The sequence below is a fragment of the Verticillium nonalfalfae genome, assembly GCF_003724135.2.
Source record: "Verticillium nonalfalfae strain VnAa140/NRRL 66861 chromosome Unknown scaffold_114, whole genome shotgun sequence".
In the NCBI taxonomy this organism is placed as follows: domain Eukaryota; kingdom Fungi; phylum Ascomycota; class Sordariomycetes; order Glomerellales; family Plectosphaerellaceae; genus Verticillium; species Verticillium nonalfalfae.
Genome location: NW_021167339.1, coordinates 17,540 through 38,622, shown reverse-complemented (window position 1 = coordinate 38,622; position 21,083 = coordinate 17,540). Strand labels below are relative to the sequence as shown.

Here is a 21,083-nt window from a genome sequence, read left to right as displayed (position 1 = left end):
AGCTGGAATACATCAAGAAAAGCTCTATCAAGGGTATCAGAGGCTTCCAAGTATGTGCTTTACAGTGATGTTGTGTAAAGGTAAGTGGGGATAGCTCGCTCTGACGCTCGTTTAGGAGCACCGACATCCGTCACTCATCCGTCGTATTTCGTATTTATTAACGAAAGCGCTCAGAACTGCCGAGGTTCCACTTTCGACGTCCCAGAAGTCCTTTGCTAGCTGAAGGTGTGGAGAATCGCTGGAGGTTCATCTCTGATCAAGACTGCATTGACGATGCGTCCGCAGCAATGCGTCCATACAAGAGTTTTCGCCCGCCATCAGAGGGCTCACCATATAGCCTAGCCACCAGGGGTCAGCCCTTCCACCTGCGACAAGCCTCTCATCAGATCCGGTGCCTGTGCGAAGAAGGAATTCATCCGCAGAGCCACAGGCCCGATGAGCAGCATTGCTGCCGGGCCTGCCAAGCTCTCCAGCCGCGACAGTGACCCATGGAAGCTGTCAATGAGACTATACGCCGCCCTGACGTCTTCCTTGTCAGCTGCCAGAAGAAAGAGGTAGATGAGAAAGTTGCCGCAGAGGATGAGCTGCGAGCGGGCGTGGCGACCCCAGAACCCGTTCAAGTCCTGTAGGTTGATGCGTGCCATGTACGCTGGAAAGCCTGCGAACTCGCCCAGAGCTACGGGAAACCATTTCCGCAGGTTGGACGCGGGTTCTGACCTTGACGCCCTCGTGGCCGGTGCCATGAGGCCACGAAAGATGAGGGCTTGCGTGGCGTAGTCGCCGAGGTGGAGCGCCGCGTTGTGGCATGCCAGGTCTGACGGGTGCGTGGGAATGAGCAGGCATCGAGGCAGCATGTCCTGCCAGTGCGACAAGTCGGCCTTCATGTCTATTAATGTTCGCCGTGGACTCATGAAGCTCTCGTCCGTGGTCGTATTCCGAGGAACTTGGAAACTTATACCGAGAGCCTCGCGCAGAATCTGTGCTAGTTTGACATGTTCCAGAAAACGCACAGCCGTGAATCGCTGCTTGCTACTACTGGCCGTATCAGCAAATTGCTGGAGGTCGGCAGGAACATCCTCGTCAAATGACATGTCCTCAATTGTTAGTTGCGATGTGCTGTACGAGCCTGGATAGATGTGCGGTGGGTTGCCGTGACCCAGAGACGACCACACGTCGGCGGCAAAAGTTGCCCACCACATTTTCTTTCTGAGCTTCTTCTCCCATGCCGGGATATTCCACATCTCAGCATCCTGATGAAGCCCAATCATCTGCGCGCAGGCCACAGTCTCGGCCGTTTTGGTCCACGTTCGAGGGTGCTCCACGCTGTCGACGTCGCAGGGCTTCAGGTGCAGCAGCAGCAGGCTCGCCTGCAGCTTGTCGAGGTTGGGAGAGTCTAGCTCTCTCTGCAGCGACGTCAAGGCGATGTCGGCGACTGCGTGCTGCTCGAAGGGACACGGCCCTGCCAAAGAAGGCTCCTGGTCCCAAAAGACGCATGCCAAGGCGTAGATCGCGCCACGAAGAGAAGCGGACATCTGCCGCCTGTTCTCGGCGTACCGCCTCAGAAACCGACCCTTGGAGACGACTGGTAGGACTGGATGCACGTGCTTGAAGTACGCCCGAATGAGGCCGTCGCTATGCGGTGCGACAAGCTCCTCAATGGCGTCGGAGCACTCCTCCTTGACCTTATCGTCGTGGGGGAAGAACTCGTTGACGACGAGATAAAAGTGCACCGGAGGCTTGCCCGTCTCTTGCGAACCAGGACACACCTGGACGAACTCGGCGTCGATCTCGAGGCCGTTCATGATGACGGAGCGGAACGAACTGAGGAGGTTCGCGTCCTGCTCGGCAGCCAGACCCATACTGTGGGACGTCTGGCCGGGATTGTCTTCCAATGTTCGGATAAGCGGAGGAACGCCGATGGACGGCACGGAGGAGGGGGTGGAGAAGATCGGTAATCCGCCGGGCGAGGATGCCGACGCATCGAGTCGGACGGCCCCGGCTGACGCGTCGACCGAAGGACTTGCGTGAGTGTGAGCCGGTAGCTGGGGGTTATGAGACACGACAACCTCGGGAGACAGGGTTGGGACGCGTTCAGGCAGCTCGGAGGTGGCCCCAGGCGAGACTGGTGTTGGTGTATTGGTCCTCGCAGCGGCGCCGGAAGACTGGCAATCCAGACCCCTCGTCTTGCAGAAAACACCTGAGCGGTTGCATTAGCAAGGATGACTTGGCATCGGAATCTATCCGACGCTCACATGGTGGCGCCGACCTGATGACGCAGGCCGTCTTGCGCTTCCGGCACGCATCGCATGGCCGACTCTTTCGGCTCCTCGATTGTCTGGCACTACCGAAGTCGCTCTGAATGGTGAACCGGCGACGCTGGCCTGCTTGAGCAGACACTGTCTGTCCGGGTATCATTTCGAAGAGATCGGCCAAGTGATACGAGTGTCGTGGGTCGTCGGAGCCGGGTGCTTGTCAGGCTAGATGGAGGTTGTTGAATCGTGGTTGTTCGCCGATGGGTTTCTTTGCCGATCGGGAGTTTGCCGAAGGGTTCCACCCATCCCAGCCAGCGCTTGCCCTTGTCAGGCTTAGGTGACCCTTTCGTCGGCCAATTTGGCAAGGCGAGCTGGCCGTGTTTGGCCATCAGTTGTGCGACTCGCTGGCATGGAAGGGAAGTGGACGAGCATGGGAAGTTAGGGCGCCGTATTCTGTGGCATACGACGCCGCATTGGTTTCTTTGTTTCCTAGAGGATTGCTGTCATCTCAGCGGCAGTGCCTCACCTCGGCCGGCCTGTGTACAGGTGATCTCTATTCCCGTCCCATGCCAGACCCAGAACATGTGGGAACCTGGGCCAGATTCAAGTCAGCAGAGGCCCGACGCTCTGGGACGGGTCCATTCCACACGAGACTCGGCAAACCCGTCTCTGGGGTAATGCATTTCCCCAGACTTGATCCCCGTTCATCCCTATCTAACGAAGAACCCTCGTGGGGTCGAATCGAGGCCAAGGCTGCAGGCGACCAAGTTCATCCAAGCGATGTCTATTGCTATTATCAACCGGACGACTGCTTAGTCTTCCTATCATGTCACTGTACAGTTCAGAAAGAGGTCATTGTCAAGCATCATACGTGATAATTGTAATATGTTGGCAATACTAGAACAATATTAGACGAAAAGAATGTGCACAGTCCGGGATGTAATGTCTTGAAACCGAGAGAAGATTCTCCTTCAGACCTTTGTTACCGGGGTCGCTGAAATCTTCTTGGCAGGTTTCTCGCCTCCCAGTCTCGTCGCCTCCAGATGATCGTATGTTTCCGCCAAAGTAACATCCCAATGCCCATATGTCGCTTCCCGCAGTTCCTTGGGCGAGGGACTCTCGAGGACAAAGGCATCAACAGCCTTCGCAGGGAAGAAGCGGTGCAGCAAAATGTACACGGTGCCAGCGGACAAGAAGCCGTAGATATACGACATGTAGTAGAGCTCCGTCGCGCCATCTGTGACTGTTACATTGGGCGTGACGGCGGCAATGAAGCCCGGCATGCAGGGGATGACACCGATGAGCCACTGATGATATATCGTCAGCAACGCGTTTCATGACGCCGGTGTTGCGTGACGTGGGACACGGATGCGCGGGGAGAGAGGGTATGATACTTACCGCGACGGGGGCCCTCCAGTTCAGACCGGCGGTGTACCAGTAAATGCTCCCCTTGCCACCACTGTACATGTCGTCGATGTTCAACTTCCTCTTATTCACAACCATGTAGCTCGCGACCATAAGACCCGTCATCGGTGCGAGGAAGACGCTGTAACTCGAAAGCACGACGAGGAAAATGGTCGCCGTGTTGACGAGACGCCAGGGGTTGACGACGCTGCTGAGCAGTGCGGTAATGTAAGCACCACGGCGGATGTTGATGTACTTGGGGAAGATGGCGGCGAGGTCGAACCCGCCGGCGATGCCGTTGCCGCAGACGTTGACACCTAGTTGTGCGACGACGAGACTGAGTCCGGCGAAGAAGGCGGCGGCGCGGGTGCCTGCGTGATCGGGGTTGTCTTGAATGAGGCGAGCGAACAGGGTCGGGGGACTCCAAATGGCCTCGCCACCGAAGCGATCCTGCGTCGCCGCCGTGACTAGGATACCGATGAGAGAACCGAAGATACCATAAAGCGGGAAAGATACGGCCTGACCCCAGAACGCATGGCGGGGCTGTTTGGAGAAGCGAGAGTAGTCACTCTGGTTGAGAATGCCAGCGGCGATGGAGCCGACTGTCGACACGATGCCATAGATCATGAGCCATGCGACGCTCATCGGGCCACCTGTGGCGGGGAGGGTGCTGTCGTTCGAGAGGGTATCGCCAAACCCAGAAGGTCCCATGGTCGCTAGGGACCAGATGAGGATGACGATGAAGAAGACTAGGGTGACGGTACACGCGACGTAAAAGAACTTCTGCAGCTTATGAGGGCGGATATAGAGCAACGGCAGACTGATGACGGAGAAGATAATGTACGATACGAACTGGGCAGTTGTCATGCCGGTGCCGTCGGGGATCGTGTTGGGAATATGCTCCTCCAGCTTGGGGTCCCAAGAAAGCAACATGACGTAGAGGCACTGGCCGCCCACCCACGCCGTGAATCCGTACCTAGGGTATGTCAGTATTCAGTGTTATTCTCGACATGTTGAGAATTTCTGACCAGACTGCGCGATGCCTTGTTAGCCTTCATCCATAACCACCATCGTTTTGATGTGTCAAAGGGGGGGCCTACCAAGAGAGAGAAAGATGCGGTTCCAGATGGTGAATTGAGACCCCCACATGCCCCAGACAACTCGACTGAAGACAGGGAAACCGACTGTGCGAGAGTCGTGTCAGTCCGCAATCTTTATCAAGGGGAATGTGCAGGACAATGGGGACTGACCATGGTAATAGCTGCCTGGCAAAGAGTTGAGTATGACAGCTACAGTGGCAATGACGTTGCCGATGATGATGGCGATGAAAGCCTGATACCAGTTCAGGCCGAAAGGAATGAGGGCGCTACCGGTCATGTATGTCGCGATGTTGCAGTTGATGAGGAGCCCTGGACACGAATCGTCGTTTAGTACTCATACCGTACAGGTATCGTAGGGAGCCCGACTTACAAAAGTTGTGATACTCGAGGTAGCCCCATGTCCGTCGCTCTGTTTCGATCGGCCGAATGTCATCGTTCTTAGAGCGTCAGCAGGGTCCGAGACAGAGTCAATCGAAGCTACATCTCCGCCGGAGAACACCATGAATCGTGACAGGCAGCACATCGAGTTCTGGGGTGGCTCACAATCCACCGATTGACGTGAGGAAGCTGTGCACGCTTGATCAAGTCTTTGAAGCCCATCTTGTCTTGTAGGCCAACGTTGAGCGCTTGGGTAAGATGAAAGCCAAGTTAGTGGAAGTTGGTCGTGGTCGGCTCGGCGCAACGACGTGCGACCTTGTGTCAATCGAGCACAATCTTCATGACGCAGGGAGGATTGCTGCAGGTGGTGGAGGTTCGATTCATATAACCATCCTGGGACGTTCCATTGTCGACCCCAAATGCTTATCGAACTGTCTGGTCACCCAGATGCCGAGTCTGGGAGGCAAGGTGGGGAGAGCGTCTTCAGCATACGCCAATCGCTAGGGGAGTCATATGATCGGCCAACTTGTTTCGTCCAGAACGTCGCCGATAGTTGGCCGATAACTTCGGTTCGCCGACGCGGGAGATGGTCCAAGTATCGAATAGGGCACATCGGGGAACTTAGCACCTCCTTGCGGGGAACGTGCAAATAGGAGGAGTAGAACCTCACTTGGACCATCAACTACCAATATTAAAGCCATCAGGGGCTTCAATATCAAACAATGTTCAAAAACTCAAGTTGAACAATCATTAACAGCTATCGTCATGCTGGTCAGACATCACACCGCGCCCCTCTATCGTGTCGGCGTCGACGTCGGCGGCACAAACACGGATGCCGCCATTCTCGACATTACTTCAGTTGACACGCCGGACCGCGGTGTCCTGGCATCTCACAAAGCATCAACCACACCCGACATTTCGAGCGGCATCGAGGCCGCCATCCGTGCTGTTCTGCAAAATTCGGCTGTCGATCAGACCCGCGTGCTGAGCGTCACCATTGGCACAACCCACTTCATCAATGCCTTGGTTGAGGCTGATGCACGAAGACTGAGCCGCGTCGCCGTCGTGCGTCTCTGTGGCGCGTTTACAAGACAGATCCCACCATTTTCTGACTTCCCCGCTGGTCTGAGGCGCGTGCTCGATGGAGATGCCTATTATCTCGATGGCGGTCTCGAAATTGACGGCCGTGAGATTGCGCCGCTCGACCATGACCAGATCAGGCAAGTCGCGAGAGACATCCTCGCCAGCGGCGTCAGGTCGGTGGCTCTCGTCGGCGTCTTTGCACCGCTTGACCACGCCGGCGTCCACGAGGAGATGTGCAAGAGGATCCTGCTCGAAACGGCCCCCGAGCTCGATGTTGTCTGCTCTCACGATATCGGCCCTCCTGGATTCCTCGAACGAGAAAACGCCACGGTTCTGAACGCCGCCATTCTGCGCACTGCGAGAAAAGTCACCTCTGGCTTCAAGGCCGCCATGTCGCGGCTCAATCTGGCGTGCCCCCTCTACCTGTCGCAGAACGACGGCACCTTGATCGATGCCGACGCCGCAGCTGAGTACCCCATCAAGACCTTTGCCAGCGGTCCCACGAATAGCATGACGGGCGCCGCCTTCCTGGCTGGTCTGGATCAGACGCGAACATTGGACTCGGCCTCCAGTGGCGAGACTCCGGAAGACGACGTGGAGCCGCAGGTCCTGGTGGTCGATATCGGCGGCACGACAACGGACGTTTGCGCGCTTCTGCCCTCGGGCTTCCCCCGCCAGGCCCCCGGCTTTGTGGAAGTCGGTGGTGTGCGGACGGCTTTTTCCATGCCCGAGGTTGTCTCCGTCGGGCTCGGCGGTGGCAGCAAAGTGCACGTCGGCTCTGATCCGGCGACGGTGACGGTCGGCCCTGGCTCCGTGGGGCACTTGTTGAAGCAGCAGGCTCTCGCTTTTGGTGGCACGACGTTGACGACGACGGATATTGTGGTCGCAACGGGCAAGGCCAAACTTGGAGACCGCAGGCTCATTGAGAATGTGCCGATATCCACCATTGATGCAGCACGGCGAAAGATCAAGAAGATGATTGAGGGTGTCGTCGAGCAGATGAAGGTATCCGCGGCCCCGGTACACATTCTCCTGGTCGGCGGTGGTGCACTGCTAGTGACGGAGGATCTAGACGGCGTGGCCAAGTGCATTCAGCCTGTCCACCAAGGTGCGGCCAACGCTGTTGGTGCCGCCATTGGCAAGATTTCTGGCGAGGTCGACGTCATTGAGATCCTCCAAGACCGAGATGAGAAGGAGGTCGTCGCCGCGGCGTGCCAGAAGGCCATCGACCAAGCCATCAGCAAAGGTGCTGCGGCTGACGACGTCAGCGTCGTCGAGATCAACAAGATTCCCCTGCAGTACGTAGATAACGGCGCCATGAGGATCCAGATTCGGGCTGTCGGCAAGCTTGCAGTCCCGAAGGATGGAACGCTAGCCAACAGCGTCGCATACGCTGCGTCAGATGAAGAGGAAGAGCAAGAGGAGCAGACGGCCAAGACGAACATCTCCGATGCCCTTGAGTCAACTTTCCGGCCATCCATCAAGGTTGACTTGGAGACCTACCGGCCTGAAGTCCGTAATGACGCTTGGTACGTCTCGGAAGTCGACCTCGAACTGATTGCGACGGGCTGCGGCGTTCTTGGCACTGGTGGCGGTGGCCCTACTCACCACGAGTTCTTGAAGAGTCTCGATACATTACGCAAGAGCGAACCTGGAAGGCTCCGGATCATCTCGCCCAAATCCGTAAAAGATGACGATCTCATCTGTTTCGGCTCGTGGTATGGAAGCCCAAGCGTCATCAACGAGAGGATTGCATCAGGGGGCGAGATTCCGGCTGGAATTGATGCCCTCATGAAGATCTTGGGCAAGGATAAGCCCGACGGCATCTTCACCGACGAGATGTAAGCTAAGCACGCCTGACCCAATCTGCTGCTTTATTGAGCACTGACTTCTGAACAGCGGGGGCGGCAACGGTATGAGCACATTTCCCACTGCTGCTCACTATGACATTCCTGTTATTGACGGGGATGCCATGGGCCGGGCCTATCCTACTATGTACCAAGGTGTGCCATGTTCTTTCTCTTGGCAGCTCTGAACGTTCTAACGAGGAAGTTAGCCACGTTGAGCGTTTACGGGCACCCGCTGACCCCATGCGCCCTCTCCGACGCTCGCGGCAACGTCAACATTGTCATGGTAAGCCCCCGTAGGTCGCATCGTCCTGATCCATGTTAACAAAGACAGAACACTGATACCCCTTTCCGCCTTGAAAAACTGCTCCGCACCGCCGCCATCGAACTAGGTCTCGGCTGTGCCGTCGCCGCCCGCCCCCTCCCCGGATCCGCAATTAAGGCTCATGGCGTCCCAAACACGCTCTCACAAGCCTGGTACCTCGGCCGTGCTGTTCATCTCGCTCGCAGGAACAAAACGTCCTTCATCGATGCCATCTTTTCCCAGTGTGCTGGCAAGCTCCTCTTCACTGGCAAAATAATTGACGTGCGGCGTTTTGTGGGCGATGGCTACACCATGGGCAGCGTACTCATTGCTCCGCTGACCGATGGAGAGCTGGACTCCTCTAAAGCATCGTCGCTCGCCGCACTGCAGGCCACCTCTGCTGCTCGAGATAGACATATGCTCATCCCCTTCCAGAATGAGTACCTCTATGCTGCCCTGACCGATAGTGCCGGCTCCGAAGATGGGCGCGAGGTCATCTGCACAGTGCCGGATTTGATATCAATTCTTGGTCAAGACGGTGAAGCTATCGGCTCTCAGGATTTGCGATACGGTTTGCGTGTTTCGGTCATCGGACTACCTGCTCACCCGCTGTGGAAGACGGAGAAGGCCATGCCCATTGGTGGTCCTGCAGCTTTCGGCCTAAATATGCCGTTTGTTGGGGCAGGAGAGTATGGGAGTGCGAAGAGCGTATTGGAAGAGTTTGAGATTGTATAGGTAATCAGTAGCGGAGGGTTCAAGATATGAAGGGTTTGACCTCGAAATGAACCAGTTGTTATTCTATGAGCCTCTCGAAAATCATAAACACTTGCACGTAACGAAGGGGCATGCTCGCAAGGGGTAGCATTTACACAAATTTCATTTTTATTGTGAGGTCAAGTTACTTGCAATCATCATCCGCTTTTGAAAATCATTCTGCGTCGCGCAGAGGCCTCATTTATGTGGAATTGTTCCAAGGCGAAAGCATCGCATTCTTACTGCCGACGACAACCCGTGCTTGGAAGCAGCGACAAATTAAAATAGACTCATAAAGAAACAATGAGAAAAAATTAAAACAGAAATACTCATCCTACTGCGTGGACATTGGAGACAAATAGGGCTGATAACACGTCCGACTTAAGACTCATGCCCTACCCAAAGAGTACGGGAACTTGTGTGTGTGCATGTGCTTGGCCATTCCATTTCGCTTGACCAGTTTTGCGCAACCAGGAAACCGACACTGGACTCTCACGGTATTTGTCTGAGACTGTGGCACGTGAGGCTCGAGTTCGGAATGCTTCTTCTTATGGTGATCGCCAAGAGCCTTTTGTCGAAGGTAGCCCTTGGCGCCGACCCTATCACATCCTGAGATGGAACAGGGGAAAGGAGTCTCGTCGTGGATCTTCTTCATGTGTTCATTGAAGTCCTTCTGATCGTTGAAAGGTCGATCTTTGTCCTGTTCTGCAGCCTCAAGAGCGTCAAAAGATTCGTCGCGATATCCAAAACACCCTGAGTGTGGGCATGTCTTGGGAGTGTCATAGATTCCCCTTCTGGACTGGCGCGATTCGGACAGTTCCTCGGCATTGAACTTGTGGAAAGCTCGCATATGCTGACGCAAGTGATCCTTTCGCTTGAAGCCATTTCTGCCGCGATGGCGCTTGCAGTATCGGCAAGGATGCTTCGGCATGTCTAGCGAGTAGATGTCTTTGTGACGACAGAGGACATCGAGACGAGAGAATGATTGGCCACAGATACACTGAAACGGCTGATGTTGTACCGCCAAGGCGTGATCCCGAAGACCGGTATCATTCTCAAACTTGGACCGACATTGGGCACAGGAAAAGGGGCGAACCCCGGTGACTCTTCCATGGCCTTCAGTATGCGAACGGCGTTCGTGAGCTTCATACTGCAGATGTTTCGCAAACCTCTCATGACAACCTGGGAAGTTGCATTTGTATGGCATGTGTTCAGTCTTGTGGGCATGACGGGTGAGTTGATGATCATCAAGGAAATCCTCGCTACGCTCTGCGCATCGAAATCCTGCAACGGGCGGTGCGTTCACAGGACCCTCGTTGTCAACCGACGACATGATTGAGGAGGAAGCGGAGGACTGTGTGGTTTGAGCAGTGATGTCTTCTATGTTGTGTAACTCTGGATTGGACGCTCCTATCGGGCGTGGCCCACTCGGCACGCTGACACCCTTTTTGTTAGCATCTACTAAAAAAAAAAAGCCTACCCATCTGCATGGCGTTCTGTGCCCATGCCGATCATGTCAGCCGAGAAAGAGGGCTGTCCAGTCAAGACCAAGTTGGTTGGGTGACCGAATCCGATGTAGCTGTGATCGAGGAAGGCGGGATAGACGTGGCTGCCATTGTTTGGATCCAAGAGGACAGTGCCCTGCGTGAAGGTGTGTTGCACCGGAGGACCAGTTCCGTAGAAGTGATCCCCCGGGATGTCTGGGATGTATGGCATCTCTGCCATGTCGACCCCGGCGAGGGAATTTCCCGTGTCATAGACGGGGTTGTAGCCATTGGCGCCCAAAGCCCAATCGGTCTGGGGCAAGTAGCTCGGCTCGGAGGGCAGGGCGAAGCTGGCGGTAGCCCCGTGGTCGAAGCTCTTCATAGGATCGAAGTAGGCTTGGGCGTAGTAAGGGAGGAGGCTCTCCTTGGCGTTGATAAAGGCCTCTAATTCGTCGAAGTTGGGAAAGTAGTCAGACATGATGAACGGGTTGTAAAGCGGCGTGAAGCAGAAAAATGTGAAGGCGAGATTCTGATGTGCGATCGTGTTGAACGAAAGGGAGAGAAACGGGCCTCCGGCTTCGTGGACACCACCTACCGATATATTGCGGATAGTCAGAGCATCAACACCTCACTTGGCAGTACTAAAGCAGCGACAGCTGCGGTGCAACCCCAGAAGGGTGAGAAACAAGTCTGCTTGTGTATGTCGTGGTGGCTGTCGAGTTTGGTGGTTGCTTAGTGGAGACTATCTGTCGCCCTGTTTGTGTGCGGTGGGCGATGCCACGGTCCTTGCGTTGCGCATGGCAAGGACCTGTCACCCTATTTGCGTCGTGTCAGTGCATGATTGCCGCCCTATTTGACTCGTAACGCCCCCTTTCGTCGTTTTTTTTTGGGGGGGGGGGGGGGGGGGGCATGCAGGAGTTGCCGCCCTGTTGAGTGGTGGACAGCATTTCAAAGTGAGGCTATTGCGAGGAAACGAAATGCGAATGACAGCTACGGAGGCAACGGGAGGAGGGGTGCTTGGGCATCCAACCGTTACGAGGAAGAGCCAAGGGGCACGCCGTCACTCAACAGGGACAACAAGGACGACAAGGCTTTGTCTTTTCCTTCTTTGCTCCTCTAGTCCAGCCCTCGCACTTTGCGGCTGAAGAGCTGCCTACATGTGGCAAGTTAACCCAGCACGCTCCCATGCAAACATGCACATGCGGAAAGGGGCGAGTTACAGGTCATTCCAGTCAAAACATTCATTGGCTCATGCTTCAAAAACAATCTACGCTACCGCATCTCACGCTCAAGCCAGCTTCTGGTGGATGGTCTGGATGTTACAGAACGACTTGAGACCGTTGATGCCGAGCTCGCTGCCGACGCCGCTGAGCTTGTGGCCGCCAAAGGCGGCGTCGGGCCGCAGCTCGAGGTGCGTGTTGATCCACACGGTGCCGGCCTGGAGCTGCCTCGACACGCGGTCCGCCTGCGCCTGGTCCCTCGTCCAGACGGACGCGCCGAGACCCATGTCCGTGTTGTTGGCGCGGCGGATGACGTCCTCCTCCTCGGTCCACTGCATCACGGGGAACACGGGGCCTGCATCCTGTTAGCTTGACCACTTTTTTCTTTCTTCTCTCATGACGACAACACCACGTGTCAAGGCAGCAAAACTCACCAAAAGGCTCCTCGACGACAATCTTGGCGTCGTCGGGCGGGTTGCTGACAATGACGGGGCTGATGAAGTAGCCCTTGTCCTGGGCGGCGGTGACCTTGACGTCGCCAAAGGCAACGTTGAGCTTCTCGGTCTCGATCGACGCGATCAGCGCCTTGACGCGCTCGTACTGCATGCTGTTCTGGACGGGGCCGAGCACCGTGTCGCTGGCCGAGCCGTCGCCGACAGTCATGGTCTTGGCAAAGGCGACCATGGCGTCGAGGAACTGCGGGTAGATGCTCGAGTGGACGTAGATGCGCTTGATGGCAATGCAGACCTGCGACTGTGTGAGACAGAAACTCGTGACCGCGTGCGGACGTGCAGCCGACTTACCTGACCAGAGTTGTAGAGGGCCAGCGTTGTGATCTAGGCGCGTCAGTGGGACGGTTCGTCATGGTTTTCTGTGGTGCACTCACCGCCGGCGCGACAGCCGCAATGTCAACGTCAGAGCAGATAATGGCCGCATCGTTGCCGCCCCTTTTCCGCCCCTGTTAGCAAGCTTTCTCAGTCTTCAGAAGCCGAATGAACTCACAGCTCCAGTGTGACGCGCTTCAGCGTCTTGGCGCAGCTCTGCATGACGCGGATACCAGTCGGCGTCGAGCCCGTGAAGCTGACCTTCTGGATACCGGGGTGCGCCGTCAGCCAGGGGCCGAGGTTGTCGTCGCCGCTCAGCGCCTGCACGACACCGGGCGGGAAGAACTCCTGGGCGATCTCGGCGAGCTTGAGGCCGCAGTAGGGTGTGAATGGGCTAAAGGCGCATTAGCGTGAAAGCTTGTGGACGGGCAATCTGACTACACACGAAGGCTTCAGGATGATGGCATTGCCTGTGACGAGGGCAGGGCCGAGCTTGAACGTCGCTGAGCAGGAGGTCAGTACACTCATCTCCGATACAGGACACTAGATGTACGGACCGAGAACGATGGGGACTGGACGCCAGGTCAGCAAACGAGCACACGACACTTGATCACGGACGACGACGCACAGTTCCAGGGGACAATGCCCACGGAGACACCAATGGGGACATATCTCGTCACGATGCGGTTCTTGTCGCTGTCCTCGACAATCTCGTCACCGAACGGCAGCTGAGCAACGCCCTTGAGCGTGCCAACGGCCTGCTGGACCTCAAACAGGGCCGCGGCGGTCTGGACACTCAGTCAGCAAAGGGACGGCAGTACTGTCAGAACTACTAGGACACCCACAGGCTTGCCCTGCTCCTTGGTGAGGAGGGCGGCAAAATCGTTTGCGAGCTCGGCCAGCTTGTCGGCATACTTGTTGACGGCCTCGCGGCGCTCCTCGAACGACGCCTTGGCCCACACAGCGGCACCCCGCGCGGCGGCTTCAACGGCGGCGTCAACGTCCGCGGGGCTGGAGACGGGAACGGGAGCGAGGGGCTCAAGAGTGGCGGGGTTGATGCCTGTGCGCGTCGCCTCCGTCGACTTGAGCTGGCCGTCAACGACGTTGGCAAAAGTCTCAAAATTCACCATGATGTCGGTAGTGTGCGTGTGTGGATAGGAAATGCTAGGAAGGGTAGAGTGCCTGTCTGCTGGAAGACGGTCAAAAGAAATGTTCGGATGATGGCGCAAAGGGGGTATCTTGAGTCTGGTCCCTCCAAGCAGGGTCTGGTGACCAGAGGACAGTTATCTCCTATGTACTCCTCGTGAGCATCGGACATAGCGCGCGCCCCTGAGCTCAGCATCATCGGAGATCTCTTTTGAGCCGTGGCAATATGCCCCGCACTCCATTCCCCCGCATTCATGACACGAGCTAGCATGGCAGCTTTGGCACCATCGTGAAGAATCAGGATACTAGTGCCGAGGTAGCGGGCCACGATTACTGAATCAGGATAGGGCGAGTCAGGGTTTTGGAGGGTGGCTCCCTGGAAGCAGATAATAAGGCATCACCTCTATGGATAGAGCTATGAAAGCCGCAGTCGATGAGACATTGGACTTGTGAAGCCGCGTTGCGACATCAACCTGACGGAACCCTATTTTTACTTTACCAGACTTCAGACTCTCCCCCCCCTCCCCCACCTCCAAAATGGGCGAGTGGCAGCAGCAGCGCAATCGTGCCGTCGTGTACCTGGAACCCGGCACCACCAAGACGGCAGTGGTCGAGCTTCCCATTGCGGAACCGGGTCCGGGTGAGGTGCTTGTCAAACTGTGAGACACACCGAAGCTCCTCCCTTCTGGGCTGTGACGGATGGAGCCCGTTCCACTTGTTTTGGGGCGGGGGCCATATTGACTCTTTGTAGGCACTACTCCGGCGTCTGCCACACGGATGCCGCCTTTTGCTTGAACTCTTTCAGCACGGTGCCACCAACTGCCCAAGGTGTGTCAGGCCATTGATCCATTTCGCAACGTTCGAGGTCTCTCTTATTTTTTCATTTTCCCCCTTTTGGATTGCTGACCCCGTCTTGGTTGCAGGGCAGATTGGCGGACATGAAGGTGCAGGCGAGGTGGTAGCACTTGGCCCAGGCGTCACGGCACCGGCTGTCGGCTCCTTCGTGGGCATCAAATTCGCCGCCGATGCGTGCCTGACATGTGGTACGGCCCCCCCCTTTTCCTCCCCTCGGGTGTTCTTGTGCTCCCTGCGCTGCACTGCGCCCTGCACTGCATTGCACTGCTGCAAGCCTAGCGATGGCGAGAATAGTGGCGACGTAACGCTGACCCACAAAGACAACTGCATCGAGGGCGGCGATTCGACGTGCCAGCAGACGCAAATCTCGGGCTATACGGTGCCCGGGACGTTTCAGCGATTCTGCACGACCCCTGCACGCTACGCGACGCCGATCCCGAGCGGACTGGACCTCGCGTCCGCCGCCCCGCTCATGTGCGGCGGCATCAGCGTCTACACCGCGCTCAGGACGGCGGGGCTTCGAGTGGGCGACTGGGTCGTCATCTCGGGCGCTGGCGGCGGACTGGGCCACCTGGGCGTGCAGTACGCCAAGGCGCTGGGGGCGCGCGTCGTGGCCGTGGACGCCGGCGTCAAGGAGGCGCTCTGTCGCGAGCTCGGCGCCGACGACTTTGTCGACTTCACGGCGTTTGCGTCGGACGCCGACTTGGCGGCGCGCATCAAGGAGGCCACGGGCGGCGGCGCGCGCATCGCGCTCATGTGCTCGGCGAGCTCCAAGTCGTACGGGCAGTGCATGTCCTGGCTCGGGTTCAGGGGCACGGTCGCCTGCCTGGGGATCCCGGACAAGGAGGGCGCTTTGCTGCCCAGCATCGGCGACATGGTGACATTCGAGCATCGCATCATCGGTAGGTCGTCGGGCATTTCTGAGAAAGGACGGATGGATGGGCTGACTGTGACATAGCGACCAAGACGGGCAACCGACTCGAGGCGAAGCAGTGTCTCGAGCTGGCAGCGCAGGGTCGTGTGAAGACGCGGTACACACTGCGCCGCATGGAGAGTCTGACGAACGTGAGTCTGGGCGATCGATGATCTGGGTGATCGATGATCGGTATGAAAGCGAATCTGTGTCAGCTGACCACTACGCGACAGATCTTTGAGGAACTCGAGAGTGGCAAGATTCAGGGTCGTGTCGTGCTCGACCTTCGGGGCGATTAATGCTGTCGTCCCGGTCGATCAGCGGGTTTGGGGTGTTGGAGTATGGCGGATCCATCAGCACGGGTGCTGGATTGCATTGTATTTGCGAGTTTGAATGCACCATGAATGAATTGACGGTCCTTGCGAAACGCGTTGGTGATGTCTTGGAAAGGCGTCAGCAAGGGAGAATGCCTTCAGTGTCAAGCACTGGACTCTGTAAGCCTCCGTAGCTGGGTAGCGAGCTGGTGAGGGAGGAGCTCCCAAGCTACCCCGCATCAGCCACTTGCCCCCAACGAGCTGCCAGCCTTATTCGGTCCATGATGCCGAGGTCCAAGGCAGGCGTCGCCCTCTGCTGTGAACTGGAAGTGATATCAGCACAGCGACTTGCCGTTGAAGAAAACCATGACAATTCGATAATCCATCTCCGGTCGGATCACACAAGACATTCATCGACGCAGCTTCCTCGAACGCAACAACCATGGCCGCAGACTCAACATCCATCCCTGCGCCCCTCGCTGAGCCCTCGTGGCTCCGTGGCCTGCCCTCTCCCTACTTCAAAGACACGCATCGCAAATTCCAGGTCGCCTGTCGCAAGTTCATCCAGGAGCACCTCCATCGCCACGCTCTGGAATGGGAAACCGCCGAGGATGTTCCCCCTCACGTCTTTGACCAGTTCGCCGCCGCCAAGTTCCTCCTCCCCGCCCTGCCTGCTCCCTTGCCTGCGCAGTGGCTGAAGAAGCTGGGTATCACCCATTTGCCCGGAGATGTCCCTGTGGAGGAGTTCGACGCCCTTCACGGCTATGTCTATGCGGATGAGGTGAGTTGTCCTGAAGAGGTCCAATCAGTCGATATGGCGTCGGATGCCCTGACAGTGTGCCCACCCAGATGAGCCGCGCCGGTCTAGCTGGTCCAGCCGGCGCCCTCACCACCGGCATCGCGTTCGGCGTGCCTCCCTTGCTGCACTACGCCGATCCACAGCTCCAAGAGCGGTTCCTGCCCGATCTGCTCCTGGGCCGCAAGCGATCGTGTATTGCTATTACTGAGCCCGAGTGAGCGCGCCTGTTTGGCCCCCCTTGAGAGCGAGTCAGTGGACCCTAACACCGCCTCCAGAGCTGGCTCTGATGTCGCCAACATCACCACCACTGCCGAGCTCACCCCTGACGGCAAGCACTATGTCATTAACGGCTCCAAGAAGTGGATCACAAACGCGTTCTGGGCTGACGTTGCCACCATGGCTGTCCGCACAGGCGGTGAGGGGTCCGGCCCCGCCGGCATCTCCCTCCTCGTCGTGCCCCTCAAGGATCAGCCCGGCGTCAGCCGCCGCCGTCTCAAGGTCGCCGGCCAGGTTTCGGCCGGCACGACCTACATCGAGCTCGACGACGTCAAGGTACCACGCGAGAACCTCATCGGCGTCGAGGGTCACGGCATGAAATACATCATGAACAACTTCAACCACGAGCGCCTGTTCATCTCCGTCGGCGTGACAAGGCAGTCCCGCGTGGCCCTCGCCTCGGCTTTTGCCTACTGCATGAAACGCGAGGCGTTCGGCAAGACGCTGATCGAGCAGCCCGTGGTGAGGCACCGACTCGCCAAGTGCGCCGCCCTGCTCGAGGCGCAACAGGCCTGGGTCGAGAGCTTTGTTTACCAGCTCGCTCACCTGACCAAGACGGAAGCGGACGCTCAGCTCGGCGGTCTGACGGCCCTATGCAAGGCAAATGCTGGCATTGTGTTTGATGAATGTGCTCGATGTGCTGTGCTCCTCTTTGGCGGCAACGGCTATACACGATCGGGACAGGGCGAGCTTGTAGAGAGTAAGACTGTCCCCTCCCCTCTCTGTGTCTTATGCTGGTCAACATTTACTAACCATCGCCGCAGAGATCTATCGCGATGTTCCTGGAGCCAGAATCCCCGGAGGCAGTGAGGATGTCATGTTTGACTTGGCAGTCAGGCAATTGGTCAAGACGTTCAGGGCTGGGAAGGTATCACCGCCCAAGTTGTAATCATACTGTTTGGGACAAATGACGTACGTAGCATGGGATCACGAGTTAGCCTTACATCCATGTTGTATATTGTGCCATGTAACGCGAGATAGACTCCCCAAACTCCTGCAAGGATGAACCACTCCGGACCGTTGCATGTCACGCCACGTGCGGCTCCTCAGCTCCTCTTGCATGGCTGACTCGTCGCCTCCCCCGCGTCTCCATAATCTTCTTCATCGTGGACCCCTCGTCTCGGCAAAACAAAACAGCACCATTAATAAACCCGCGGCTATAGCACGACACTGGGGTCCAAGATGCGGGGAACGTGGGGTAGTTAAAGCCGGGGTAGTTTGAGGCTGTATCTGGCGTTGCATCGAACCCTTGGACCGCCCGTTGCCCGCGTGGACGGCGACGTCAGAAAATCTGACTCGTCCATTCTTGTTCCAACGACAGTACAACCAGCAGCTACGCAAACATCCGAGTCAGAAAACACACGCAGAGCGCCTGGGGTGATGATCAGGCCGGTCACCATGTAACGTCGTGGACTCTGAATGTAGTATATCTCTGGATGGTCGGCCTCACAGCCCAAGGTATAGAGAGAATGGTGCTTCGTCTCTAGCGCAAGAAAACCACATCGTTCGTTCCAATATGGTGTCACTTGCGCAGTTCATATCGTCCACGGACGGCGTGCAACGCAACGCCGTGCCGTTCGCGTTTGGTGCGCTAGCTCACCTCTTTTGTTTCCGCGTCGGCGACTGGGATCTTCAGACGACGAAGCTGCTCGCCGCGTTTCTGGCCACGCAGGGGCTGCTCGCAGTGTACATATTCAAATCCGACGTGGACGGCCTTGCCACGGCGTGGCAGTCGTGGAAGATTGCAGCGCAGCTCTCGTTTTCCTTTCTCGCGGGCCTTTACGCCAGTCTCTTGACGTATCGTGCGGCGTTTCATCGATTAAACCGCTTCCCCGGACCATTTGCCGCCAGAATGTCGAACTTTTACATCACTCGGCGTTCTGTCAAGAACTTTCAGCTGTTCCAGGAAGTGCAGGATCTGCACAAGCAGTATGGCGATATCGTTCGAATCGGTGGGTGTCGTCAACCAGGATTCGGGATCTGAAGAGAAGAACGCTAACATGAGAGCACAGGTCCCTCTGAACTGTCCATCGCAGACCCCTCGTTTTTCCACCACATCCATTCAAACTCGTCGCCATTTGTCAAGGGGCCATGGTACAATATTCTCCATCCCGTCGTCTCCCTCCAGCTGGTGCGCGACAAGAAGGAGCACAGCCGACGCCGCAAGACCTGGGACAAGGGCTTTGGTTCCAAGGGTGAGTGCATCCATCCACGGTTTCTTTTTTTTTTTTTTTTGTCTATCAACAGAAAAGCTAAGATATCCTCAGCGCTCCGTGATTACGAACCCCGCGTTGTCAAGTACACGGATCAACTGCTCAACCAGATCAAGCAGACAGAAGGCAAGCCCATCAACGTGTCAACGTGGTTCAACTTCTACAGCTTCGACGTCATGGGCGATCTCGCCTTCGGCCGCAGCTTCGACATGATGAAGGACGGCATCGTGCACTACTACATGCAGGCCGTGCACACCAGCATGCAGGCCGTCGCTGCGTTCAGTCACCTCGTGTGGATTTTCCCGCTCTTCAAGGAGATTCCGGGTCTCAATCATGAGCACCTCAAGTTTCAAGCGTGGCTTCACCAGCACGTCAAACAGAGGCGGGAGAACAAGCCGGAGATTCCAGATGTCTTCTCTGGAATTTTAAACGACTACGAGACCCTCGAGAAGCCGACGAAGCAGGACATGGTCAACCTCGTCGGCGATGCGCACCTGATTGTCGTTGCTGGAAGGTAAGACACGCCCCCTTCAGCCGCCCCTTAGCTCGTGCCATGTCCAAGTGTATGCAGCCGCTTACGTGACCCCGCAGCGACACGACAGCCGCCTCCCTCACCTGCCTCTTCTACAACCTGGCGCGCAACCCGCAGGTCATGGCCAAGCTCCAGGCGGACCTCGACGCGTACCACGTCGAGCATGAGCAGGCCGACCACCTGTCGCTCTCGAAGCTCAAGTACCTCCAGGCGTGCATCGACGAGTCGCTGCGGCTGTTCCCGCCCGTGCCGTCGGGCGTGCAGCGCATGAGCCCGCCCGAGGGCCAGCAGATTGGCGACGTCTTCATCCCCGGCAACACGGTCGTGCAGGTCCCGTCGTACACGCTGAACCGGGACGCGCGGGTGTTTGTGCGGCCGGACGAGTTTGTGCCGGAGCGGTGGACGACGGCGCCTGAGCTGACGAAGGATGCTTCGGTGTTTGCGCCTTTCTCTGTTGGTATGTGTTTATTTTTCATGTGTCCTTGATTTCTGTTCCTTTCTTTTCAATTTTTTTTTTCTTTTTTTTTACGTCTTCGTACTCGGCTTGGTCTTTTTTCTTTCTTTTCTTTCTTTTGCCGCTTCAAATTCCTCTTCAAGATCTGGGAAACGTACTAATGCTTGCTTCCTGATAGGCCGATACTCGTGCGTTGGAAAGCAGCTGGGCCTCATGGAGCTAAGGTTTGTCACGAGTCAGATCCTGCGTACGTACGATGTGGGCTTTGCGAAGGATTTCGATCCTAGCACGTTTCCCGCTGGACTGCAGGACACCTTCACGCTGGCGACATCCAAGCTGGACTTGGTGTTCACGCGAAGAAAGGAGGTGGCGAACCCCTGAGTAGTGGGAAGTGCTAGCTAGCTGCCGTCGCATCGTAGTCTCGATCCGAGGTGCAAGCCACCAGGAGAGACACACTGGTAGGCTTGTCTTTGGCTTGGTAGGGCGTAAGGCAGAGGTGGTGGGTGGGTAGGGTTTCATTAGTTCATAGCAAGTCTGGATTTAGTTTTTCTGGCCTGCACCATCATCTTTACGGAACCATGCATGCAGAAGCAGCAGCTTTAGTAGCAGCAGCAGCAGCAGCAGCAGCAGCAGAAGCAGTGCAATCGACATCATCATGTGCATCACCTTTCTTTTGCGTCTTGCTCATCCAGTCGTTCCGTGTCGTCGGTGTCGTCGGTGGTCCGAAATCCATGAGCAGCTGAAGCCAAGCTGAGGTGCGATGGTCGGCGCTTGGACGGATGCGGTTAGCAGCGTGGCCGGTAGAGCCCCTGTAGCTTCCCCGCGTTAACCAGTGGGGACCACTGCGCGTCTCTTGGTGCTTAGGTCTTAGGTCTTGGGTCTTTGGGACGAGGTGCACCCGTGAATGCCGATGCGTAGTGGGATCGTTCGGG

General features: G+C 56.9%; 8 protein-coding genes across 8 annotated transcripts; 4 read left to right on the top strand and 4 right to left on the bottom strand.

Annotated features, from left to right (window-relative positions):
• Window positions 1-338: 338 nt before the first annotated feature.
• On the bottom strand, window positions 339-2,415 carry D7B24_000873 (uncharacterized protein; the record flags this gene model as incomplete). Its single annotated transcript, XM_028635121.1, has 2 exons — window positions 339-2,197; window positions 2,253-2,415. The coding sequence occupies 2 exons, from the start codon at window positions 2,413-2,415 to the stop codon at window positions 339-341; spliced, it is 2,022 nt and encodes a 673-aa protein (XP_028492292.1).
• Window positions 2,416-3,223: 808 nt separating this feature from the next.
• D7B24_000872 (uncharacterized protein) lies at window positions 3,224-5,033 on the bottom strand (the record flags this gene model as incomplete). Its single annotated transcript, XM_028635120.1, has 5 exons — window positions 3,224-3,559; window positions 3,651-4,632; window positions 4,667-4,688; window positions 4,757-4,840; window positions 4,907-5,033. The coding sequence occupies 5 exons, from the start codon at window positions 5,031-5,033 to the stop codon at window positions 3,224-3,226; spliced, it is 1,551 nt and encodes a 516-aa protein (XP_028492291.1).
• Window positions 5,034-5,899: 866 nt separating this feature from the next.
• Window positions 5,900-9,103, top strand: D7B24_000871 (uncharacterized protein; the record flags this gene model as incomplete). The annotated part of the gene is made up of 4 exons (XM_028635119.1): window positions 5,900-8,058; window positions 8,117-8,220; window positions 8,274-8,350; window positions 8,399-9,103. The coding sequence occupies 4 exons, from the start codon at window positions 5,900-5,902 to the stop codon at window positions 9,101-9,103; spliced, it is 3,045 nt and encodes a 1,014-aa protein (XP_028492290.1).
• Window positions 9,104-10,597: 1,494 nt separating this feature from the next.
• On the bottom strand, window positions 10,598-11,083 carry D7B24_000870 (uncharacterized protein; the record flags this gene model as incomplete). The annotated part of the gene is made up of 1 exon (XM_028635118.1): window positions 10,598-11,083. One exon carries the CDS (start codon window positions 11,081-11,083, stop codon window positions 10,598-10,600), a length of 486 nt encoding a protein of 161 aa, XP_028492289.1.
• Window positions 11,084-11,893: 810 nt separating this feature from the next.
• Window positions 11,894-13,779, bottom strand: D7B24_000869 (uncharacterized protein; the record flags this gene model as incomplete). The annotated part of the gene is made up of 9 exons (XM_028635117.1): window positions 11,894-12,180; window positions 12,260-12,572; window positions 12,629-12,661; window positions 12,712-12,772; window positions 12,828-13,043; window positions 13,095-13,152; window positions 13,207-13,221; window positions 13,278-13,437; window positions 13,495-13,779. 9 exons carry the CDS (start codon window positions 13,777-13,779, stop codon window positions 11,894-11,896), a joined length of 1,428 nt encoding a protein of 475 aa, XP_028492288.1.
• A 553-nt stretch (window positions 13,780-14,332) lies between these two features.
• Window positions 14,333-15,862, top strand: D7B24_000868 (uncharacterized protein; the record flags this gene model as incomplete). Its single annotated transcript, XM_028635116.1, has 6 exons — window positions 14,333-14,454; window positions 14,547-14,623; window positions 14,719-14,838; window positions 14,971-15,552; window positions 15,609-15,715; window positions 15,797-15,862. The coding sequence occupies 6 exons, from the start codon at window positions 14,333-14,335 to the stop codon at window positions 15,860-15,862; spliced, it is 1,074 nt and encodes a 357-aa protein (XP_028492287.1).
• Window positions 15,863-16,319: 457 nt separating this feature from the next.
• Window positions 16,320-17,841, top strand: D7B24_000867 (uncharacterized protein; the record flags this gene model as incomplete). Its single annotated transcript, XM_028635115.1, has 4 exons — window positions 16,320-16,658; window positions 16,727-16,890; window positions 16,952-17,652; window positions 17,717-17,841. The coding sequence occupies 4 exons, from the start codon at window positions 16,320-16,322 to the stop codon at window positions 17,839-17,841; spliced, it is 1,329 nt and encodes a 442-aa protein (XP_028492286.1).
• A 627-nt stretch (window positions 17,842-18,468) lies between these two features.
• D7B24_000866 (uncharacterized protein) lies at window positions 18,469-20,532 on the top strand (the record flags this gene model as incomplete). The annotated part of the gene is made up of 5 exons (XM_028635114.1): window positions 18,469-18,904; window positions 18,965-19,147; window positions 19,220-19,679; window positions 19,757-20,154; window positions 20,330-20,532. The coding sequence occupies 5 exons, from the start codon at window positions 18,469-18,471 to the stop codon at window positions 20,530-20,532; spliced, it is 1,680 nt and encodes a 559-aa protein (XP_028492285.1).
• Window positions 20,533-21,083: the final 551 nt, after the last annotated feature.